The sequence below is a fragment of the Bufo bufo genome, chromosome 2 (assembly GCF_905171765.1).
Source record: "Bufo bufo chromosome 2, aBufBuf1.1, whole genome shotgun sequence".
In the NCBI taxonomy this organism is placed as follows: Eukaryota; Metazoa; Chordata; class Amphibia; order Anura; family Bufonidae; genus Bufo; species Bufo bufo.
The window spans coordinates 420,336,302-420,363,041 of NC_053390.1; the positions used below are offsets into that span (position 1 = coordinate 420,336,302).

The 26,740-nt window shown below is 41.2% G+C and overlaps 1 protein-coding gene across 3 annotated transcripts in view; it reads left to right on the plus strand.

The window, feature by feature from the left end:
* The window catches only part of PAX5 (paired box 5), a 264,529-nt gene that overhangs the window by 113,051 nt on the left and 124,738 nt on the right, over window positions 1-26,740 (plus strand). For all 3 annotated transcript variants that reach the window (XM_040417363.1, XM_040417364.1, XM_040417365.1), the window contains exon 6: window positions 6,943-7,118. In XM_040417363.1, coding sequence (XP_040273297.1) covers window positions 6,943-7,118 — 176 coding nt within the window. The remainder of the gene's footprint in view (window positions 1-6,942; window positions 7,119-26,740) is intronic.

Genomic DNA, 26,740 nt, shown 5'->3' on the forward strand with positions numbered 1-26,740 from the left:
CGGTAAGAGCAGTGAGACTATGGAACTCTCTGTCTGAGGAGGTAGTGATGGTGAGTACAATAAAGGAATTCAAGAGGGGCCTGGATGTATTTCTGGAGTGTAATAATATTACAGGCTATAGCTACTAGAGAGGGGTCGTTGATCCAGGGAGTTATTCTGATTGCCTGATTGGAGTCGGGAAAGAATTTTTTATTCCCCTAAAGTGGGGAAAATTGGCTTCTACCTCACAGGGTTTTTTTTTTTGCCTTCCTCTGGATCAACTTGCAGGATAACAGGCCGAACTGGATGGATAGATGTCTTTTTTCGGCCTTATGTACTATGTTACTATGTTACTTAATTGGGGAATTATTTTTTTTTTAAACACTTTATTGTTTTATTTTTATTATTTTTTATTTTACACTTTGCGTCCCCCATAAGGTCATACAAGACCTCTGGGGGACATTTACCTTCACTTTTTTTCACCATTGATTTCTTCTGTAACTGGGGCTGACATAGAAGCCCCAGTTACAGGGGAAATACACCCCCCAGAGAGGCTGAACAGCAGAATACAGCACTGTACAGCCTCAGTGCAGGGCTGATCAAAGTGGAGAGGGGAAAAAGACACTGGCAGGCAGCTTCGACTGTGGCTTATTTCCATGCTAACAAAAGGATCAGGCAATTGAATCCAGTGTGCCCCATCTTTATCTCTCCAAACACCAGCTGTTGGGGGAAAGTCAAGAGGCCACCAAACACAATAGATGTTTGGCCAAACCTGCCGAAGTTGGTGGTTTGACCGATACACATCTAATATGTATGGCTAGCTTAAGTGTAAGGTGAAAATCTGCAATTTGCTTAATTTCCCACATGGAAATTTTCGAGGAACATATCATATGCATGACATTTTCAAAATCCCATTCACATGCATTATACCATCATTCAGCAGACGCAGTACGGAACAAGCATAACAAATCCTCCATGTGTGAAATTACTCCATAGGCCCCCTACACACACAAATTTGGATTGACCTTTTTTTACTTTGCATATTACATGCATTTGTATGGCTTCTTTTAGTGCCATTTTTTTGATTTCATGATTCCTATAGACATTCAGCTAACATTTGGCGTTACACAATAACATAGTATGGTTTAAAAAAGACATAAGTCCATTGAGTTCAACTAAGGGATGGGTGGGGATATTCATTTTTGGAAAGGGGAGTTGGCACTTTTACTGCACAGAAAATGCATGTTGGTATAAACACCACATAAAAATTATGTGTGAAACCACCCATGTAATGATTTCTGTGCAATAATATTAACGTGTTATCATGTGTATACAGGTGAAACTCGAAAAATTTGAATATGGTGCAAAGTTCATTTATTTCAGTAATGCAACTTAAAAGGTGAAACTAACATATGAGATAGACTCATTACATGCAAAGCGAGAGATTTCAAGCCTTTATTTGTTATAATTGGGATGATTATGGCTTACCGCTTATGAAACCCCAAAGTCACAATTTTGAGGTTCCCTTTGTTCAGGGGATATGGATTAATTAGCTGACTAGAGTGTGACACTTTGAGCCTAGAATATTGAACCTTTTCACAATATTCTAATTTTAATCTGCATTAATGCAATTCCTTTTAATTTGCATTACTGAAATAAATGAGCTTTTGCACAATATTCTAATTTTTCGAGTTTCACCTGTATATGTGCTTGGGAAGTGGTGCTTGAATAAAAAGATACTAGTACTTTACTTTGTGCATCACAATAAGGTCTTGTTAAAGACTTTACACTGGGAAATGAGAGCTTCAATTGTACCTCTGTTAAGGGATCTGCTAATTTGTAAAACTTTTATAGAGTTTTTTTTATCTTTTCCAATACCATATAAGATGGTAGAAGATAATATCTTTAGTTACAAGTACGAAAAATACACTGTATCATTATAGTATATCTAGAGATTTATTATAGTAGAGATGCCTTTGTGAGTACCCCATTTTCCATATGAAGGATTTATTCCTGCTTTTCTGTGTTTATTTGACTATTGAGATTGTACTTTACATTTCTAAAAAGAGAGAATTGGAACTTTGCTCAAGCACACTTTCACCACCTCAAGCATTTCTTCCTACGTGCCAGATGTCCTTTTGTTTGGAAGAAATCTTGAAATATACACACAAACCACTATGTAATTATTACCTTGATGGAACATGATCTTCCAACATCTCAGGACACAGTTAAAGCAAATTACTCCTATTAAATTGGACCTCATTCCAAAATACCCTTTTTGCTCTTCGCAATAATTCATTTCTTTTTTTAAGCTTCTAAACGGCATAGGTAGCATCCATCTTAATTAGTCGGCACATTCCTGTGAAGTAAAGCAATTATCTGGGGCTCAAAGTAATATACTTGGAGACTATTGGTATTAGAGTCTTTCAACATGTGATGTGTCCTTAGGATGATTTAATGTTCATATGTATGTTGTACTGAGTTAATAGTGTGTTAAATACTGATTTAAACCTAATACTACAGAAAGTCATTTCTTGGAATAGACACTGAAATACACAGAAAGTTAAATAAAATAAAAATCATGATCTGCTGTTTCACCATTTGGAAATGTAACAATATCTATGCCTATAAAAATGTCTATAAAAGACAGAAATTGTTTCTAGAAGTTGTGATGACCATATTCTTATTGTGTACATATGCCGTTAGGTAGTGATAATTTTTGGTGCACTGTATGAACTACAGTAAGTAGAAAAATGTCGAAAAACTTTTAAAGGGGTTTCCAGACTCCTGATATTGATGACTTATTTTAGGCTAGGTAATCAATATGCTATCATGAGGGTCCACCACCCGCCACATCTGCAGTTCCTGGCGCTTTGAACAGAACTGGAAGTGGTTGGGTTTGTGCCACTCAGTTTCCATTCAAGTGATTCACTCACAGCACTTCTCTGAAGACCCACTTTTCCTGACAGGTTCATATATGCACATAAAGTTTTATTCACGGGCTGTTAAGAACGCCTGTGTGAATAGAACCATACACTTTTATGGTTCTGAAAATGTGACGGCTTTTAAAAAACAGTTTGGTGTTTTACTGTTCTTATGAAGATATAGGGGCACATTTATTATGACCGGTGTTTTAGACGCCCGTCTTAATAAAGGCCCGTAGCTGGCGGTGGATCCATAGAAGTTATGAAGAGGCGAAGGCCTCTCCATAACTTCGGCGCATCCAGCGCCAGTACTAAATGTAAGACAGCTTCCAAGCCGTCTTACATTTAGACCATTTTCTATGCCTCCTGGTCCGTCCCCTTTCCCCCATGCCACGCCTACAATTTTAGACCTGGAGCGGGGCGAAGTTGCAGATTGCGCCATCTGCGCCTGATATACACCTAATTTAGGCATATTTCAGCTTAGTAAATAACCCCCACAATTCTTTCATTTTTCATTCTAGATGCAGTAGGATAATACAAAAAATGGTTGGGCATGTAGACATACCCTTAAGTAATTCAGATCATGTTTGTTCTGGCAAATATTTTACATTCAACTGAACATATGCACCTGAACTGGCGGCATTTAAACATGGAAATATTTGGAAGTTTACTGAAATGTTCTATAGGATCTCATTTATCAAAACTCTTCAAGGATGCTTTTCATATGGGGAAAAATTCACACGATAACTGTACTTTTACCTTGACTTTCATGCACTTTCCAGTCACTATGCAGCTCCAGCCTACATCACAAAAGTTACACAAAGATTAAAATGAAAATTTTGCTACAAAATTCTAAGATGCAATATGCATTATCAGTATTTTTGGAGGCAGATGGTAGAAATAGATGCTTTGTTATGACAGTAATATCTCTCTCAATAGCTGTAGAACTAGGCACAGAGTGAATAATATACCAAGGAAAGCGCTAATTACAAAGGTAATTCCACTAATTAAACATTTTTTGTGGCACTTTAGACCGTATTATTGAAGCTATAGGCTCTATAAGCCCAACAACTGGAATTTTACTAATTGCTGTGCAGTGCAGATAATTCCCTTTTATTGCTCAATTTTATTAAAGGCTATAACCACCTTCCGAAACAATTATTTTTGTTATGATTGCATTTTATGTATTACTCTTTCTAAAAAAAATCAATAATAGTAGATAAGGGCTACACATGAGCTGTGAGAGCAGCAACCTGATGGGTTTAGTGTGAAACTGAAAGCATGATACTCTGCAGATAAAATGAAACGTAACCCTCTAGAACAAAAACCGTAAAACACAGTCGTAAAAATTGACCCAAAGGTATTCATAGCTTCTAAGAATACATATCATAAACTGTTCTAAATACTTATTGCATGTATATAAATTGTCCATATTAGATATGTTACATCATGAATGGCAACCTCTGACACTGTGGTTATTGTGGAACTACAACTTGCATTTACAGCATGCACACTTGCTTGGCTGGTCTCAGAAACCCTATAGAAATGAAAAGAACTTCCTGGGAGTTGTAGTATCACAACAGTTGGAGTGTTGGAGTTCGCTGATCCCTTTGTTACATAAAGAATATTTACTTCAAGACTTAACTGATCATGGTGCCAAACTAATGGCAGTTTCACTGCATTGTTAGTTTTGGATGCACAACCTGCATTATGCATTTGATGGACTCACTGGCCTGATCACAAATCCTTAACTATAATGAGTTATTTTGGGATGAATTTCCCCATAAGGGCATATATTACAGAAATTTGACTGAACCCCTGAATTTGTTGGGACAGGCCAACTATATTATTTGTATGGGTCCCCCAACTCTCCCTAGACAGATGATTTTGTCGGAAAGAAGGATTGGCAAACTGAATTTCAACATCTAATCATTTTGTTCTCAGGAGAGATTAACCACCTCCCGAGGTATCTGGCACAACATGCATGTGTATGAATAGGAATGTGTAGGAATTGCTGTCTGCCAAATGAGCATTTTTAGGACAGTTATGAATTGTCAATGTATTGTCCATAATTTCTGATGAAATTCATGGTATCTTAAAAAGAAATCAAAAGTCAGAATTCTTTCAAAACAGACATTTTTAGAGATTTCTAAATAAAAAAAATTTCTAGTGAAGACTTTGCACATATGAAATATGTAATGTATTTCATGATAATGAAGCTTTCAACTGTTTTTAGTTCAATATCTGTATATTCAGTGTTAATGAGTTTAATTGCGCATTTTATTAACACAGCATTTTTGCTGAAGCAATTACTGTAGACCTGTCCAAGTGAGCTATGTATTTCTAGCTCCATAGTCTATGATAGTTTATGTCCATTTAGATTTAGCTTCTCTTACACATGTGCTGTACAAATTAAAATAATATACCTTTCAATTTCCCCTTCTGTGCATTGCCTGGGGAACAATAAACAGCATGGATACTCAAATACTTTTTGTAAAGTTGCACATACCTAGGTCTGCCATCCAGTGAAGGTCTGAGCTAAAAAGATATGAGGAGGGACAGCACCAGTGTTTTTTTCTTTTTAACGATATGCTATGCCTCTAATTATGCTATTCCCCTTTGTGCCCACCACATAGTAATGGTGCTCTCTTAGTTCCTCCCACACAGAAGGGATGCTTCCTTGATGCTCCAACACAGTAAGAATGTTCTGTTAGTGCCACCTCACAATAGTGACGCCCCTTAGTGCCCCTTAGACAGTAATGATGCCCCTTAGTGCCCTTCAGATAGTAATAATGCCCCTTAGTGCCCTTCAGACAGTAATGATGCTCCTTAGTGCCCTTCAGACAGTAATGATGCCTCTCAATGCATCCAAAAAGTATTGAGGCACTGTTTAATTCAACTGCCTCAGGCACACACACCTTAGTCCTCCACAGACAATGGCTGGCCACCTTAAGGTATTTAAAGCATCTTCCCTTGTGGGAAGGTGCCTGCACAATATCTTCTAGTTAGCTAGTTCCCTGTGAAGCTGCATTTTGTCTTGTTTGCCTGTCCATGTACCGAAATCTGCCTATTGACCCATCTCTGTTCCTTATTATAACCCTGTTCTGCCTGCCCTGGCCATTGAACTGTTTACTGGATTGCTTGTATGCTGCCTTTCCGGACCTCAGCTTGTTTCCTAACTACGGTTTTGCCTAATCCCTCAGTGCCCTCCACTGTTGTGTCTTAACCTCTGTGGATGAGCAGCCACTGAACTAAGGCTACTCCAGCAGGTAGTGGCCTAATGGTTTCCCTGCAGTGGAGTCCAGATCCCTGTATAGGGGTTGAAGGATAAAGACAAGGGGTCTGCCAGGATAGCGCCCTTAGGAGAAGCCCCGAGCCTAGTCAGTTCTGTGGAATAGCAGATCCACATCCTCTTCTGTAACATCAACTGTTTCTGTGTCCTGAAGATGCAAGTACGGTTGAAATCGGGACATAAAAAGGTCCCCCAGATTTGTAAAAAAAAAGATTATTATAATTTTTTTTATAAGAATTCATAGTTATCTACAGAAAAGGCATAATTTGAAGCTTCTTGGTCCCAGTGCATATCTGTAACACAGTCTCCCACCTGACATGTGGCATTTATAATATTGGTGTCATCCTACATGCCAGAGGGACCTTTTGGCCGCTTTAGGAAAAAGGGTAAAGAGTTGGACTCTAACCAATCTAATATTGATAGCCTTTCCTAAGGCTTAAAATGCTTGTCCCAACATGACAACTTATCACCCATCCACAGAATAGGTGGTAAGTGTTTGATTGATGGGGCAGTTCCATAGATGATGAATGGAGTGGTCACTTCATTCACATGGGGGACTCAGGACTCCAGTCACTGTGATCTCAGTGGTGGGACCCCAACCAATGAAACACTGATCACCTATTCTGTGGATAGGTGATAAATTGTTATGGTGGGACAAGCCCTTTAAGAAGTATAGATTACATTTCTGAACTTTGATGGAATACTTCTTGGGTCTCCTTATTCTAAAATTATCATTCTTTTTTGTAGGCATTCAGGAATCTCCCATACCAAATGGCCATTCACTTCCAGGAAGAGACTTTCTTCGAAAACAAATGCGAGGAGACCTCTTCACTCAGCAACAACTAGAAGTGTTGGATCGGGTATTTGATAGGCAACATTACACTGATATCTTTACAACTAGTGAACCCATCAAACCAGAACAGGTATTTTATCTATTGTAATAACTATTTCTATGTTATCATGTTCTCATTTTCCTCAGTTTGTGATTCTGAGATAAACCCTGAAGTCCACAGATGTTTTTAGCAATAAATGTCAAGCTTTAAAAAGGTTATCTGACTTATTAAAACATTTCCACCAATTCAGCAATTGTCCTAAAATAATAAAAGAAAGTATACTCGCCGATTTCATCCCTTGACGCTTCCAGCAATGCTGCTTCAAACCTCCCAGCGAACTTTGTTTGTTGATCGATGTAATAATACAGTATACTTTTATAGATAGATTTAATTAAATTATACATTTAACTTTTTTTTGCGTGAATTTTAGCTTTTGAATTATTTTCCATATATGGGTGATATGTTTGGTTGCCTTTTACTGAATTTGTATTTTAAAATATATTTTATATAATCAGACTTTTTATTGGAACTTCATTTTCATATTAACAACTGTATATACAGAATATTATATAATATTAGATCTATCTATCTAGACCTATACTTGTGAGTTTAAGCTAAGCTGTCCAGGATAGGAAGACTCATTACGTACTCATTGAAATTTCCATCCTGAATAGGTTGCATTGACAATATATAGGCGTTTACTACTAGATTAAAGGAGTTACCTTCTGTGCCTTACCAGTGGTCTCCATTTCTCTATGGAGTTCACTAGGCCATCATAACATTGTGTCGATAGAAGCCACCATGATGTGGTGAGTGTGGTTATGCATTTGGATCGAAAAGTATACTAAGTGCCTCATGTACAGCTTTTTAATTATGCTGAGAGACAAAAGATCAATGCATAGTATGTGGATGTGGGATCCATGCTTTTTCTTTATTTTAAAATATGCATTAACCCCTTGTTTTTCTTTCATGGTATCAGATTGTATAAGAGTTAATACTTAGTCTCAGCTTAGTTTCTGAGACAGTATGGAGATGTGAGCTTTTGAGATCCGTTCACATGGTGTAGTTCTGCATAGTGACTGTTGTTGCTGTGGAGCTGTGGATGATTGCCAAAGGGGCCTAGCTTTACAGCAGGGTCGGGCTGTTGGGTTCCCACTGCCTGCAAATGCAATACTGCAGCAGTGGTGGTCATCATGTGGTGCTCTGCCAATTTAGTGTGGGGACCCAATCAATAGAGACCACAGTGATGTGCTAAGTGGGTTTATGCATTTTAATTGAAAACTATGCTTCATGCTTCGTGTAAAGATTATTATGCTGAGAAGCAAAATATCAATGCATAGCATGTGGTGTGTGATCCATACTATTTCTTTGGTTTAAAAAATTGTGTCCATAGTGACATAATGTTGCATTGAATGGACTGTGTCCTAGTCATCTGATCAGAAGGATGGAGACCAAAGATTGAGGATTTAAGAAGAATGATAAGTATGTTACAATTTAAGTTACAATTTTTTACAGTTATTTTTACAGGCTTCAGGATTTAGGAATTCAGGATGTTTGAAAACTATCTGGATCCTGGAAAACCAGTGTTAAAAGGGCTTTCCATTTTAACCTTTGTGGAATATTGATATGATACGCCTCTAATGTCAGCTAGGCATGGATCCCACTTCTGGGAACCTGTTCCTATCTCTAAAATGAGGCCATCGAAGTAGAGGAAGAGCATTGGCTCATGCATGGCCACCCTACATTCACTGCTATGAGAGTTGTGAAATAAGCAGGGTGCTAGAAATTGCTATTTCCAGTAGAGCCATAACAGTGAACGGAGAGGTGGCCACATGTGTGTGGCATGATCTCCCTTCACTGCTAAGGAATTTCTGAAAATAACCGAGCATGTTTGTTTGGCTATTTTTGGAAGTCTCATACCAGTGAATTTAGAGCATGCCACACATGAGCGGTGTGTTCTTCTTCACTTTTGGGGGCCCTGTTTTGGAGATAGGAGCAGGTTACAGGGGCGGGTCCTGCACCTGTCTGACATTTGTGCATAACCAAGCGATTTGCCACAAATGTTGAGATCGGAAAACTCTTTTAAATCATATATCTAAATTTTCTAGTAATACTATTCTTACTATTGTAGATTGTTCTACCATCTAGTGCTGACTGTCTCCACAGTTTTGCATTCATTATTGCTCTCCACAAAACAACCACATACATTTGAATAATGTTCTGCAGCCTTTCTATTTAACTGTTTCCCGGATCCACAGTTTTTTTGCAGTTGCCTGTTAAAGCAAAATGGAAGAATTAATGGTTAAATGTTTCCCATTTATTGCAACATCAATATATCTTGTTAAGCGGAACCATGAGATTAACAACTTGATTTGTTCCTAGGAGAGATCACCGACATGGATTAAATTGATAAATTTACAAGCGGGCTTGCATTTAAAACCCACTTGGAAATTATCTTGTGTTATTTTTATTGAGGGAGTGTTACATGGGAAAAATTACTTAAAATAGATCTTTTACATTGTAATATAAATGGAATAGTGTAAAACCATTTTTTTTTTTTTTTTTTTTTTTAGAAATAATTAAACCATTGAGATACAAAAGTGGGTACAATTGCTACTAATTAATGCTCCCCAAAATAAAAAATAGGAGAAAATAAAGAAACTGCTGTGGCTTCTTGTATTATATTACATGACACTTTTCAAACTTCAGTGTTCATATCAGTGTTGGAGGCTCTGATCTGAGCTTCTGTTGCATATTCTGTCAAATTTGATGAAAAACATAGTGTATACTATAATAACATACTCAAAAAAATGTTGTACTAGAGCAGGGGTGCACAACCTACAGTCCGGGGGCCACATACGGCCCTTGATACCATTCTGTGTGGCCCCCAACCATGTGGTAACAGACATGTATGTTCATGTTTTGTGGCTGCTCACATGTATCTTTCATGTATTCTCCCATTGGATGGGAATACTAGAAGTGTAACTAGACATTAATGATATATACTGCATGTTCAATATGCCATAAATATAGTATTTCAGTTGGTAATACCCCTTTCAGTTTTATTTTCAGCCCTTGGAATTGGTTCAGGCTGACAATGTGGCCCCCAACCAGATCAGGTTGTGCACCCCTGTACTAGAGCATTATATAATTCTGAATATATCACACAAGCCCCACTAAACATGAGGTAGTGGTTTGCCATAAGGACAAATATTGTATATTAAAGGGAATCTGTCACCAGTAAAACTCACTGTTAACCTCTTCCTGCTGTGATGCAGGCACTGGTAGTTAAGCGCTCTTTGACATAAAAGTATGCCATAGTGATAGCTCAAGAGCAGGGCCCATGCCCTCACTTGTTGGTACCAGCTGTATTATAAAGCAGGAACGTGACTCTTACAACCGGGATCGGAAATATCTCCTATCCCAACAGTGGCATCTGACTGGTTAGACAGAAGGGGGAATCTCCATCTGTATTCCGATTGACATACCACAAATGCAATTGCAGGGTTATGAGTACTTGGCATGGCAGAGAAAGGCCTTATGAAGGGTCCCAGCCCTGCCATGTCACGACCACTATTCCATCCTGCCTTTTAAAAATATAAAAAATCCACAAAATATTGGAAAAAGATAAACTTTTCCCATTTCTCTTAAGTCATGAGAAAAACAAAGTACACCTCCTTTGAATTTTATAGTTTTACATATCAAACCATAATAAATAAAGATCTGGTCCATAGTCATTTTGAAAATTAGGTACATGCAACCCTACGATGAATGACAACACATGACAAATAACACTGTGCAATTATTTACTTAACAAAAACTAGACCAAAATGCAAAAGCTGTGTGGGAAAAATTAAATACACCCTTAGGCCTAGTCCACACTTAAAGGGGTTGTCCCTCGAAAAATATTCAACAGTTTTCAAACCAGCACCTGGATCTGAATACTTTTGTAATTGCTTGTAATAAAAAATTCTGTATAGCTACTGAGTTATTCAGTAAATTGTATCTGTACAGTGCCACTTAATTTCTTATTTCTTTGACCTGCTCACTGAGAAGGCCGCACATGCTCAGTTTAGCCTTTCAACTGCCTCCAGAGCTGTGATAGGGAGAGCACACACACTCCCTCTTAGCTGCAGTGGAAAAAGACACTCCTCTTCAGATGTCAGCTTGATATAAATCTAGCAGAGAAATTAATGGGGAGATCTCTGGTCACATGTGAGGTACAGAGATGGTTCTAGCTTTATTAGAAAGGTATAGTCATGGACTATATGATGTCTTATTTTCATTTTTCTCATTATTAATGAGATAACCCATTTAAGTGCTTTCCATCAGTGATTTTTAAACCAAAGCAAGGAATGGAGCCTTCATTGATAAGTTAGAATGGAAAAATCTGCACTCGTTCTGTGTTTTGGGCCCGTACCTTGTTTTGGCTGGAAATTACTGATGGAAATCACTGACCAAACACTGAAGTGTGAACTAGGCCTTAGGCTGGGTTCACACGAGCGGATGCCGTGCGTGACATCCGCTCCGTGAAAGAGTGCCAAGACCCGATGCAGACTGCAGAGTGCAGAGGCACGGAGCATTAACATGACAGAGCATTAACATGACAGAGCATTAACAGAGGCACGGAGCATTAACATGACTGATAATGCTCCGTGCCTCTCTGTGACCTCTTTACTACGAAATCACAGTTGTCACTGTGATTTCGTAGTAAAGAAGTCACAGAGAGGCACGGAGCATTATCAGTCATGTTAATGCTCCGTGCCTCTGCAGTCTGCATCGGGTCTTGGCACTCTTTCACGGAGCGGATGTCACGCACGGCATCCGCTCGTGTGAACCCAGCCTTACTGCTTCCATAGAATTAAAAGGGCAAGTAGCACCAGGTGCTGCTAATTAAACATCCTTGATTAATTGATCATCAGCAAGTGTGACCAGTGACCGGCTCTATAAAAGCTAAAGTTTTGGCAGTTTGCTGGTCTGGAGCATTCAGGTGTATTTTCAAACAATGCCAAGGAGGAAAGACATCTTTAGGAAGCAATTGTTGCTGCCCATCAATCTGGGAACAGTTCTAAAGCTATTTTCAAACAATTTGAAGTCCATCAGTTTACAGTGAGAAAGATTATTCACAAGTGGAAAACATCCAAGACAGCTGATTATCTTTCCAGGAGTGGACATCCCAGCATATATATTCTAAGGTCAGACTGTGCAATGATCAGGGAAACTGCAAAAACCCAAGAGCTACATCTAGCACTCTACAGGCCTCCATTATCATGTTAAATGGTCAAGTTCATGACATTGCAAATAGAAAAAGATTGGACAACTATGTGCTTGGAAAAGTTGTCAAGAGAAAGCCCTTTTTTTTCTAAAAAGAATATGACAACACGGCTGACGATTGCAAAGTTGCATCTGAACAAGCCACAAGACAACATTCTTCTTTGGACAGAAGAGACCAAAGTGCAGATGTCTGGCCATAATGCACAGCACAAGTTTGCCAAAAACCAACAGCCTATTAGCAAAAACACCTCATGCCAACTTTAAAGCACAGTGGCGGAGGGTGATGATTGAGGCTTATTTTGCAGCCACATGACTTAGGCACCATGTCTTCACTGGGTCAACCATGTACTTCTCTGTGTTCCAAAGTATTCTAGAGTCAAACATCAATCCAAAAGCTAATGCTTGGCCAAAAGTGGGTCATGCAACAAGACAATGATCCCAAACATACCAGCAAACCTACATCATTAAAGGGAACCTGTCATCAACTTTATGCTGCCCATACTGACAGCAGAATAAAGTAGAGACAGGTGAGTTGATTTAAGCGGTCTGTCATTTGAAAGTTAAAAGTAAGAGGTTGCAGAGAACCAACATCACAATCATTGCAGACTAGGCCTGGAAAAGAGTGACAGCGACCAGAGAAGAGTCCTGGTTATTCATAAATTCCTGCTCTCCCTGCCCACCTGCTGATGACTGTCTCCTACCGAGTTTTTCCCTTTCTCTAGGAGAGAACTGCCAATCATCAGCAGGTGGTTGGGGAGAGCAGGAGATTATGAGTAACCAGGACTCTTCTCAGGTAGATGTGACTCTTCTCAAGGCCTGGGCTGCAATGATTATGATGCTGGTTCTTAGCAACAACTTACTTTTAGCTCATGAGTGACACATCGCTGAAATCATCATTTCTGTCACTATTTTATGCTGCCCGCAGTGAGGTCAGCGGAAAGTTGATAACAGGTTCCCTTTAAGACTGAAAAAGAAAAAAATCAAGGCAATGGCCTAATCAAAGTCCAGACATCAACCCAACTGAAATGCTGTGACAGGACTTAAAGAGAGAGCTGTTTATAAAGGAAGGCCCAAAAAACCCAATGAACTGAAGCAACGTTGTAAAGAAGAGTGGGCTGAAATTCCTCCAGAATGATGTGAGATACTGATGAAGTCACACAGCAACTAATTAGTTCACGTTATTGCTGCTAAAGGTGGTTCTACAAGTTGATTCATGGAGTGTACTTAATTTTGTATACATGGCTTTTCCATTTTTGCTTAATTTTTGTGGTTGTTCATCTGAGGTTGTATTTATCTAATTCCTTCTAAGGCCTAGATTTTTCTTCCTCATAGGTAAAACCATAAGATTCAAAGAGGATGAACTTTGGTTTTCTCATGACTGTATAATATTGCTCTTCTATAGCAGAGTTAACAGTCACAGACATAACATGTTCACTAGATGTCATAGCTCACCAACTGTGTTAACTCTGCTGCATTTGCATAGACTTGCATAAGAGGTACTGTATAGATGCAGCAGAGTTAACAATCACAGTCATAACGCGTTAACTAGATGTGATAACTCAAAAAGTGTGACTGTTAGCTCTGCTAGATCTGTATATATATATATATATATATATATATATATATATATATATATATACTAAGGCTACTTTCACACTCGCGTTTTGGCTTTCCTTTCTTGAGATCCGTCTGGGGCTCTCACAGGCGGTCCAAAATGGATCAGTTTTATGTTACAGATAATACAAACGGATCCGTTCATGACAGATGCATGCGGCTGTATTATTGTAATGGATCAGTTTTTGCCGATTCATGAGAGATCCGCCCAAAACGCGAGTGTGAAAGTAGCCTAAGAGCAATGGCGGAATACTGGAATTTCATAGTTTTTTAACAGTGTTTCCCCCAAAAATGCTGTACTGCAAAATAGTGCCCTTATCCCTTTCCCAACATGTGATGTAGTAGTACGTCACATGTTGGGTCTTTAAAGATGGCCCCCGCTCCTAAACAGAACGTTCATACAGCAGGCACCTGCGGCTAATGTCTGCGACTTCTCAGATGCCGTGATCGTGCGGCGATCGGAGAAGCCAGAGCATGTGTGCGGCAGCTCCTGTCATAGTGAATGACAGTAGGCTGCTGCACAGTGCCTGTAAAAGGGCTCCATAGGAAACTAGTAAAATCATCATAGACTCCAATGCTAGTGCATTGGAGTCTATGATAATAGCAGTCTGAAGTGATAATTTCCTGGCATTTCCTGTTTGATGCGGTGGCACCATGAAGTACAGACCATTGGGGACCTGGGAAGCGCTGGAATAGGAAATGTGCACATGACACAAGAGGATCCGGTCACCGCCACAGCCAGTCACTGGCTGCAGGCGGCATCAAACCGGATGTATTCAGAGAGGGAGCGGACCGGAGCATCTCAGGCAGGGAGGAAAAGGAATAGAGAGCCAGTGCTGGGAAGCAGCTAAGTAAGCTTCCCTTTATAGGTCTGGCCAAGTAGGTGGGTTTGCCACCCCCCTCCCCAATTCTTGCACAACACCTTTAAGATTTGGACATTAAAGATGAAAAAAACTTGGTAAAACATATGTTATAATACTGTACATCTTGTTATGTAGTCATCTTACTTCTATCAGCATTTACTTATTGGAAAAGGTGCAGAATAATGTCATTCTTAATAAAATGTATGCAATGTAAAATGTTCTGTTCTGGGTATATCAAGAGAATGCATTAATCACCCAATATTCTTCTACCTGTAGGTTAAGAACTTGTAGAAATGTAAATTATCCTCCAGCGTCTGGCAGAATCATACTGCTTTCAGGCTGCTGTTTTCTGCCGCTATCAAACTGCATGAACCTGCCCTTACTCGCCTCTGTCTGAATCTGTGTTTTCTTGAGATGGGAGTAGGAAGCAGGTCAGGTTCTCAGCTGATCTTGTCACTAGCGCTGTAACATTCACTAGTCATTTTTTCTGTCTCGATAACCATATGTCTTGTTAATGAAGTAGCAGTTGTGTTGGAGAAAGGTATAGCATAATTTGAAAAAATGAAGAAGTAATATGCCAGTACACAGTTATATTTTCACAGCAGTCCGAGAACATTAAACGGGTTATCCCATGATTTATTGTAAAAAAATTAAAATCAGACATCATACAGTACATGACAACCTCTTTCTAACAAAGCTAGAACCAGCCCTGTACCTCACATGGATCCAGAAATCTCCCCATTCATTGCTCTGCTAGATTTATATCAAGCTAACAGATCAAGGGGAGTGTCCTTTCTGCAGGGGGCGTGTCCATGCTCTCCCTATCACAGCTCAGGAGGCATTTTAAAGATAAAACTCAGCATGTGCGGCCTTCTCAGTGAGCAGGACAAAGAAATAAGAGAAAAAGCAAACAGCAGGTGGCGCTATACAGATACATTTTATTGAATAACTGACTAGCTATGACACATTTTTAACCACATGAAATTACAAAAGTATTCAGATCCTGGTGCTGGTTTAAAAACTAAAATATTTTTCATGCGACAACACCTTTAAGACAATGCTGAACAAGGGTTCCTTGGCCCACCAGAGGAAATGACTGTGCATCATAATTGTTCTCATTGTACACACAGGACATATTATAAGAAACATAGGTTATTTGTAAATTGTTTCCAAAATCAGTTTCAAGTAGAGGTTGTCTTCTACTGGATGTTTAGGGTTTATTCATGTATCAGAGCTTGGGCCTGCAGGGGGATCCTCTGGTACTCTTAGATCCAGTGAAGTCCAACCCTACATTAAAGAGGTTGTCTGAGACAATAAAAAATCTCAGACAAGCCCTAAAACGGCTTTTCATCATCTCTCTGTGGTACTGGTTCTGTTCTCCTGCTGCGTGTTAAACCGCAGTGGTGACGTGTCGGGATATGGCATGTGACTACTGCAGCCAATCAGTGCCCTCAGCAGACTGTCCGCTAAAATGCCAGACTCCCGTACAGAAACCAGACAGATATAATATAGTCACTTCCAATATTTTAGTTGTTTTTTTTGGATTGGTCATTAAGATTTCTACCGAATATATTTTTAGGGTGAAAATTAAAAACAAAAATTTTTTTTGTCCTTTATGTCAGCTTTATGAACAACACAAAAAATACTATTCCCATATTGAATCCATACTGTCTGCACACATACAGTGCATAGACTAATTTGTTGTGCCTGGAGAAGGGTATTAGCAGGAAGATATTAAACAGTGAGACTGAATGATAATAGATTCTACCTTGTTTGTTATTAAAGAGGTTCTATGAGATTAGAAAAAAGGTCTGCCATCCTTGCAGAAACAGCGCCCCTCTCAGCCACTCTTGGTATTGCATCTCCTCCTCACTGAATTGGTTCTTCTTGGCATGATTCTTAGGTAATGATTAGGAATGGGCAGGACAGATTTTAACATATTTAGACTAGAAAAAAACATAAATTGATGGCCTATTATTTTGCAATATTCATCTAAAGGAAGGTAACACTTCTCATGAGGCCAAAGCCAATTTGCCTTGTCTAAGGGAAAATAATCTGTCTAGAGTCCAAATGTGGCAATTGGACTAAATCCCTGGCTGAGTGACTCTATCCATCTCTACTATGCCGATACTGTGGCTCGTGATATTATTAAAGTGGTCCTCCACTTAGAAGCCCAAAACAGACATGTAAAGGCCCCTTTACATGCGGCAGACTATTAGGACAATTGGGAATGAATGTTCTTCCAAATGCTTGTTTCTGATAATTGCCTTATATAAATGTTCCACTGAGCAAATGTTCCACTGATAAGCATTCTTAGATGCCTTCCATTAGGCATTTCGTCATAGAATTCTGTTATGGCCTGTAGTAACGGAATCCATCACGGAACTGTAATAAAACCCAAACCCCGAACTCGAACTTGTAAAACACAAGTTTGCTCATCCCTACTCATATAGTTTCTGTAAACCTTGATGAGCCATATTGTGCCAAATTTTGACACAATTTACGCAACAATCCAGGTGCACTCACATTAGTAAATGTGGACCATCCAGAAGGATACAGAAATGATGATCTTGGGTGCCCCATCAACGATGCATCAGGTATAAGCATCGTTGATGGGGCACCCAAGATCATAATTTCAGTAACCTTCTTGATGGTCCACATTTACTAATGTGAGTGCACCTGGATTGTTGCGTAAATTGTGCCAAAATTTGGCACAATATGGCTCTTGAAGGTTTACAGAAACTATATGAGTGGGGATGAGCGAACTTGTGTTTTACAAGTTCGAGTTCGGGGTTTGGGTTTTATTACAGTTCCGTGATGGATTCCATTACTACAGGCCATAACAGAATTCTATGATGAAATGCATAATGGAAGGCCTCTAAGAGGACTCCTGCATAACGGAAACCAGACGGATTCGTTATGCGGCCCATAGACTTCTATTATGAGGAAATGCCTCTTAAAGGCCTTCCATTATGCATTCCGTCATATAATTCCGTTATGGCCTGTGGTAACGGAATCCATCACAGAACTGTAATAAAACCCAAACACGAACCCCGAACTCGAACTTGTAAAACACAAGTTCGCCCATCCCTATATACAGTATGTGTAGCCATGCACCAAATTTCTTATCCAGCCTGAGCCACTGAGATACATTTGGTGCAGGTCTACACAAATTGTCTAAGTTTACTCCATTTATTGGATTAATAAATAAATCTGCCCTAAGTGTCCGTAGCGAACCTAGGTCACTTTAGGATATGATGTTTAAGTTTGCTCAAATTCAGTGTACTTTCGGGGGGTGAGAATGGACATTTACAATCTGTTAAGTCAAGTTTATGATTGTTTACAATTCAAACATTATGTAGCTTTATTAAGTTATCTATAATACAAACAGTAAGAATGTGGTGGATTCTAATGGTCTCTTTCCACATTATCGTACAATATTGACATTGGATACTTAAGATTTAGATGTAGATATCCTATATTATTATACCTTTATTACATATGTTGTGTGGAGGCACTACAGATTGAGACATTTATCAGATGTTGACGCTACTCTCATAATCCAACCCAATTTAACAAGACAATGTTAGATTTCACATGTAAGTATTTATGATGCTGTTGGAAATTCTTTTTTATTATTAAGCCCACCTAATAGCATATTGGTATTTGTTCATAGGTTTCTACTGAACAATAGCAAATGCATTTTGAGTATATTGATATATATATATACAACAAATGGCTTAAACCTAAAACCTTGCAGCCTTGTCCCTTAATCCAACTTGGCCTAATAGAGACTCAAGAACTTATTCTGTGCCTTACTTTCAACCAAAGCAATTTTAGATGACAGTTTAAAGATTACACATCCTTCCAATACCTGTGTAAGAATTCTTTCTATTGATTTTTATGTGTGCGACGGGTTGCAAATTTTATATAGCAACTTTCAAAGAATGTGAATGAGAAGGCATTTCTTTTTTGAGTCTTACTCATGTGTAAAAATCTACTCATGTAGCTTAGATAATTCTGATCATACATGCAATTACCTACCCCATTCATTAAAATAGACAACAATTAAAGGGGTTGTCCGGGTTCAGAGCTGAATCCGGAAATAATCCCTTCTTCCCTCATTCAGCATAAATGAGTGGAGCATCTAAACATTTCATGCCCCCCTTGCCCTGTGCTGTATCGCGCAAGGCAAGGGCTTTTTCTTTAGATCCGGAGGCTTACCGGGTCTCTGTATGGGAATGCTAGGTGGAGACTTTCGCCTAGCAGTGAGCCTGGTGACGTCTCCGGCACTATTGGGTGGGCTTTAGCGCTGCCCTAGCCTGTAAAACAGCCTAGGGTAGGTCATCAATTAAAAAAGCCAAGACAACCCCTTTACACAGGTAAAAGGCAATGGAAAAGCTATCACAGTCAGTATCAGATACATTTTCCTCATGAAAGTAAAATACACAAAAAAATATCTGAAACTGAAAATGATAATTTATACTGCTAAAATGTATTGTATGCCATGTACTGTAATTACCTAATAGAAAGAGTAGTATAACAATATGACTGACAGATTATCACATAGTATATTCTGACAGCCTGTATGTAGCACATAGTAAGCATAAAAATAGAAAAGTGAGTATTATTATACTCACTGCAGATGCCAGAAAAACATGTGCGGTGTATAGCTACCATGGAGAAGGGATGCTATAGTCAGGTAAATGCTTGGTAAGTGCACCACAAGGCACATGCGCTGGCATTGGTAACCATAGTGAGGGGGCACCAAGGTCAGCGAAGTGTTTGGTAATTACCCCAGATATCTAGCGCATGCGCTGGAGTTGTTAACTATTGTAAGATCACACCAAGCCACTGGAGCTGAACACGTCAGTTTCCTGTGCCAGCACAATGTAGTTTCTTAACAAACTTTATTCGTAACAGGTTATTTTTATGCATTAAGCGTATATTGCCAGCAGATTAGCTGATATTGTAGATTTCTATACTGGAGGATACCAAAAAATTAGTATACACTTAATCCCTGAAATGTGTGGTCATTAGAGATGAGTGAATCGATTGTAAATGAATCAAATGTGTTACAAATTTCCTAAAAAAAAAAAAAATTATTCTAGTGAATCCAAAACATGTGTGATTCATTTTGGATGGATCACTTAAAATGGCAGACACCTTTTTATAGGTCAAAGGACAGAGAAGAAGGCATCTGCCACCAAAAAGGCATAATATTTGTAATGTGTGTTTTTATACAGGCTGTTTGTTACCACCGGCTACCATGCGTTTACCCACTGGCATATACAGTTGCAATAAAAAGTATGTGAACCCTTTGGAATGATATGGATTTCTGCACAAATTGGTCATAAAATGTGATCTGATCTTCATCTAAGTCACAACAATAGACAATCACAGTCTGCTTAAACTAATAACATGTTTTTATTGAACACACCATGTAAACATTCACAGTGCAGGTGGAAAAAGTATGTGAACCCCTAGACTAATGACATCTCCAAGAGCTAATTGGAGTGAGGTGTCAGCCAACTGGAGTCCAATCAATGAGATGAGATTGGAGGTGTTGGTTACAGCTGCCCTGCCCTATAAAAAGTACACACCAGTTCTGGGTTTGCTTTTCACAAGAAACATTGCCTGATGTGAATGATGCCTCACACAAAAGAGCTCTCAGAAGACCTATGTGTCATGGTCTTACCTTCTTGCTGTTCTCCTTCGTTTGACATGTGCTGGCGGCCATCTTGGTTTCTGGGTTTCTTGTAGCCTCCCACCCTGCGGCTCCTCCTTCCCACTGGGAGGAGCTGGATGCCTAGCTCATATATATAGGAGGTCTGTGGCTTCAGTTCCTTGCTTGGTCCTCCTGTGTTCACATGCTTCTAGACTGCTGCTGCTTCTGGTTCCTGATCCTGGTTTCGTCCGACTACCCTGCTGGTTCCTGATCCTGGCTTCGTCTGACTACCCTGCTGGTTCCTGATCCTGGCTTCGTCTGACTACCCTTCTGGTTCCTGACCCCTGGCTTCGCAAAGACTCTGCTTCGGTTTCGCCATCCGTTTGGACTTTTGCTTTACAGCTTTATTTTCAATAAAGCCTTCTTATTTTCACTTATCCCTTGTTGTACGTCTGGTTCATGGTTCCGTGACATTAGGACCAAGCCATGAATTCTGACGGTACAGGGCCATCCTCGCTACCCACGCTGGTTGCCAGACTTGATCAGCAGGATCACCTGTTGGGTCGGTTCGCTGTGGCGTTGCAAACCCTGCTTGAACGCACGGCTCATTTCGCTCCCGTTGCCGATGGGTCGGTTGTCGCTCCTGGGCCCGCTCCTACTGCCGCTCCGGTTGTTGCGCCAGAGTCTACCCCGACACCTGTTGTTGCACCTGCGGTGTTTCGGGGTATGACCGGTTCTGCCCCTCTTCCACAGCGCTTTGGGGGAGAGCCAACTCAGTGCCGAGGTTTCCTTAACCAGGTGGGCATCTATTTCGAGTTGCTGCCACATGCCTTTCCTACTGAGAGATCAAAGGTGGGCTTCTTGATCTCGCTGCTCTCGGACAAGGCCTTGGCCTGGGCCAGCCCTTTATGGGAGAACAACTATCCGGTGGTTGCCGAGTTTTCCGGTTTTGTTGCTTCTCTTCGGAAGGTATTCGATGTGCCGGCTCGTGCTGCCTCTGCTGCGAAGCTCCTTATGTCCATCAGACAGGGTTCACGATCCGTAGCTGAATACGCCATTGAGTTTCGTACCCTGGCAGCAGAGGTGGGCTGGAATAATGAGGCTCTGGCTCTGCTTTCTCTCATGGTCTCTCGGATGCCTTGAAGGATGAGGTTGCTGCTAAGGACCTACCAGTGGAGCTCGAGTCTCTTATTTCTTTCCTGATTTTGATTGACAGCAGACTCAGGGAGAGACCTTTCTTTAAGGAGAGCCTGCGGAGGTTTTCTAACAGATTGGCGCCTACGTTTGCTGTCCCACCCGTGCCTCCCTCTCCTCCCACGCCTCCTGGGGATGACTTGTCTGGGGGTGAACCCATGCAGCTGGGGTTTGCTCGCCTGTCCGAGGGGGAGAGGGTACTCCGGAGACGCGAGGGCCGATGCATGTACTGTGGTCTCGGTGGGCATTTTCGGTTGGCATGTCCGAACCGTCCGGGAAACGCTCGCACCTGAGATCCTGTCGGGGGCAGATCTTGGGTGGAGTCTCCTCGTCCCCGGTTTCCCGTGTTGACAAACCACTGATCACTGTTGTCCTCTCCTGGGTCGGGGGCTCGGTGACGACCCAGGCGTTGGTGGACTCTGGTGCTGGTGGTTTGTTCATTGATAATGTGTTCGCTGCCGCCAATTCCATTCCTCTGCAGGCTCGAGGTTCCCCACTGGCTCTTGAGGCGATAGACGGCAGACCCCTTCTGCCGCCACACGTGACTCATGAGACCCTTCCAGTGGGGATAGCCATTGGTGCCGTTCACAGAGAGTCGGTCTGCCTCCAGGTTATTTCGTCTCCACACTACTCGGTGGTCTTGGGGTACCCCTGGCTCCGGAAGCATAATCCGACTTTCGATTGGAGATCGGCCGAGATCCTCTCGTGGTCACCGCAGTGTGGGGCTAGTTGCATCCATGGGTCTGTCAAGTTGCTGTGTACTTCCTCGGACTCTCTGTTGCCTCCTGAATACGAGGAGTACCGGGATGTATTCGATAAGGTGCGCGCGGTTGCCCTACCTCCGCACCGCCCATACGATTGTGCCATAGAGTTACAATCTGGTGCCGTTCCTCCTCGTGGCAAAGTCTATCCACTGTCGGTAGCGGAGAATGAGGCCATGGAGGAGTACGTGAGGGAGGCGCTTTCACGCGGACACATTCGCAAATCCTCGTCCCCGGCAGGGGCTGGATTTTTCTTTGTGAAAAAGAAGGGCGGTGAGTTGAGGCCTTGCATCGATTACAGGGGTCTCAATCGCATCACGATCAAGAACGCTTACCCGATACCCTTGATTTCCGAGCTGTTCGATCGCCTTAAAGGGGCCACGGTCTTTACCAAACTCGACCTGAGGGCGGCATATAACCTGGTAAGGATCAAGGCGGGCGATGAGTGGAAGACCGCGTTTAACACCAGGACCGGTCATTATGAATCCTTGGTTATGCCCTTTGGGTTGTGCAATGCGCCCGCAGTCTTTCAGGAATTCATCAACGATGTTTTCCGTGACCTGTTGCAGCAGTGTCTGGTGGTCTATTTGGATGACATCTTGGTATATTCTGAATCCATGGAGGCCCACATTCTGGATGTCAGACGAGTGTTGCAACGGTTACGAGAGAACAAGCTGTTCGGTAAGCTTGAGAAATGCGAATTTCACCGATCCCAGGTAACCTTCTTAGGTTACATCATTTCCGCTGAGGGGTTCTCCATGGATCCTGAGAAGGTTTCGGCTGTCTTACAGTGGCCCCAGCCCAGTGGTCTTCGTTCCCTGCAGCGCTTTTTGGGCTTCGCCAATTATTATCGGAAGTTCATCAGGGACTTTTCCATGCTAGCCAAGCCTCTCACGGATCTGACCAGGAAGGGCAGTAATTCCCAGGTCTGGCCGCTCGAGGCCATCCGAGCTTTTGAGGCTCTAAAGTCCGCCTTTGTGTCGGCTCCGATTCTGTCGCATCCCAACCCTGGGTTGCCCTTTGTCCTCGAGGTGGACGGTCCGCGGTCGGGTGCAGTTTTGGTCCATTGGCGTGGTTATGGTCCAGAGGAGCGTTCCTGGGTTCCCTCCGCAGATGTCCATGCTCCTGCCTTGCTCCGAGCCTTCCACGCACGCTTCCCTCAGAAACCGTTCTTTACTCCGCGGAGGAGGGGCCCTTGAGGGGGAGGTACTGTCATGGTCTTACCTTCTTGCTGTTCTCCTTCGTTTGACATGTGCTGGCGGCCATCTTGGTTTCTGGGTTTCTTCTAGCCTCCCACCCTGCGGCTCCTCCTTCCCACTGGGAGGAGCTGGATGCCTAGCTCATATATATAGGAGGTCTGTGGCTTCAGTTCCTTGCTTGGTCCTCCTGTGTTCACATGCTTCTAGACTGCTGCTGCTTCTGGTTCCTGATCCTGGTTTCGTCCGACTACCCTGCTGGCTCCTGATCCTGGCTTCGTCTGACTACCCTGCTGGTTCCTGATCCTGGCTTCGTCTGACTACCCTTCTGGTTCCTGACCCCTGGCTTCGCAAAGACTCTGCTTCGGTTTCGCCATCCGTTTGGACTTTTGCTTTACAGCTTTATTTTCAATAAAGCCTTCTTATTTTCACTTATCCCTTGTTGTACGTCTGGTTCATGGTTCCGTGACACTATGATTAAGAATTGTTGACTTGCATAAAGATGGAAAGGGTTATAAAAGTATCTCCAAAAGCCTTGCTGTTCATCAGTCCACGGTAAGACAAATTGTCTATAAATGGAGAAAGTTCAGCACTGCTGCTACTCTCGCTAGGAGTGGCCGTCCTGTAAAGATGACTGCAAGAGCACAGCGCAGACTGCTCAATGAGGTGAAGAAGAATCCTAGAGTGTCAGCTAAAGACAAAAGTCTCTGGCATATGCTAACATCCCTGTTAGCGAATCTACGATACGTAAAACACTAAACAAGAATGGATTTCATGGGATGATACCACAGAGGAAGCCACTGCTGTCCAAAAAAAACATTGCTGCACGTTTACAGTTTGCACAAGAGCACCTGGATGTTCCACAGCAGTACTGGCAAAATATTCTGTGGACAGATGAAACCAAAGTTGAGTTGTTTAGAAGAAACACACAACACTATGTGTGGAGAAAAAAAGGCACAGCACATCAACATCAAAACCTCATCCCAACTGTGAAGTATGGTGGTGGGGGCATCATGGTTTGGGGCTGCTTTGCTGCGTCAGGGCCTGGACGGATTGCTATCATCGAAGGAAAAATGAATTCCCAAGTTTATCAAGACATTTTACAGGAGAACTTAAGGCCATCTGTCGACCAGCTGAAGCTCAACAGAAGATGAGTGTTGCAACAGGACAACGACCCAAAGCATAGAAGTAAATCAACAACAGAATGGCTTAAACAGGAGAAAATACGCCTTATGGAGTGGCCCAGTCAGAGTCCTGACCTCAACCCGATTGAGATGCTGTGGCATGACCTCAAGAAAGCGATTCACACCAGACATCCCAAGAATACCGCTTTCTTGAGGTCATGCCACAGCATCTCAATCGGGTAGAGGTCAGGACTCTGACTGGGCCACTCCAGAAGGCGTATTTTCTCCTGTTTAAGTCATTCTGTTGTTGATTTACTTCTATGCTTTGGGTCGTTGTCCTAACGTCAACCCGATTGAGATGCTGTGGCATGACCTCAAGAAAGCGATTCACACCAGACATCCCAAGAATATTGCTGAACTGAAACAGTTCTGCAAAGAGGAATGGTCAAGAATTACTCCTGACCGTTGTGCATGTCTGATCTGCAACTACAGGAAACGTTTGGTTGAAGTTATTGCTTCCAAAGGAGGTTCAACCAGTTATTAAATCCAAGGGTTCACATTCCTTTTCCACCTGCACTGTGAATGTTTACATGGTGTGTTCAATAAAAACATGGTAACATTTAATTCTTTGTGTGTTATTAGTTTAAGCAGACTGTGATTGTCTATTGTTGTGACTTAGATGAAGATCAGATCACATTTTATGACCAATTTGTGCAGAAATCCATATCATTCCAAGGGGTTCACATACTTTTTCTTGCAACTGTATGTCACCCCAATTGTCACTTTGACATTACTAATGCTGTCTTGGCATTAAAGAGCTTTAAAAGGGTTGGATACAGTCCTAGAAGACCTCAGAGTGTCATATGCAACTTTTCAGGGCAGTTGTGGCACTTTAGATTCTGGTTGAATTTATTTAGACCTGAATTGAATCTGACAACTGATTTGTGTGATTCAGATCTGAGACCAATTTAAAATAAAACTCACCCATCTCTTGTGGTCATGAATTATGCATATGTTGTATAATGGAAGCACTAATATCTGGCTATGTAGGCAATTGGAATATCGCTCATGACATGCTCAATTCATCATACTAATGAGTAAGTATCAGCTAGAGTAGGTACATACATTGGTACCAAGCAGTAATAACTCCAGCCACATCCTCACTTGGTGTAAAACAGATACATGCCACCAATATAACAATACATGCACATCAATCATCTGGGGTTAGTGGTTACATAGTTATATTTGTTGTAGTATTATTATAGAACAAACATATACTAAACACAGTACCTGCTATATTGGGTAAAATGGATCTCTCTCACATAACCTCTTGATACAAGCAGTGTATAATGCAAGGAAGAAATTAATCCAGCCAGCAAAGGAGGCAATATGGACACTCACAATAAATTAGTAAATGCCTTGTATTAACTTTCTCTACATGATAGATGCCATTTACTGAAGTGAGACAACCCCTTTAAGGCCATATGCAGTCAATGTTTATAGTTCATGGATCCAGTAGGGTTCACCTTTTATTGAGTGAGAATATTACTGCCTCCCTTTATTGGAACTGGTACTTGTTTCAGGACACTGTAATTAATTTATACAATGTTTGAAAGTTATAAATAATAAGGCATCAGCAATTCCATTCTCCCACACCTTATGGTAGATTCATGTTTAGGAATACAGTGTCACATGCTAGGTTGTTTGACCCATGTATGAGAGACTGCATGGACATCTGATAAGGTAAACCATAAAAGATGCAGCACATGCCTATAATCCATTTGCCAGGTAAGCTTTTCTCGTGTGAGGATGAATAATGTAGTTACTTTTAATAATATTATATTAGAACAACATACACAACTTAAACATGGATATTTTTCTCTTTTTTTAGATATTAAAGGGGTTTTCTGAGATTTATTACTGATCGGTGGGGGTCTGACAACTGGGACCCCTGCTGATCAACAGTTTGAAAAGGCATCGGTTCTCCTGTGAGCGTCACAGCCTATACACAGATTACC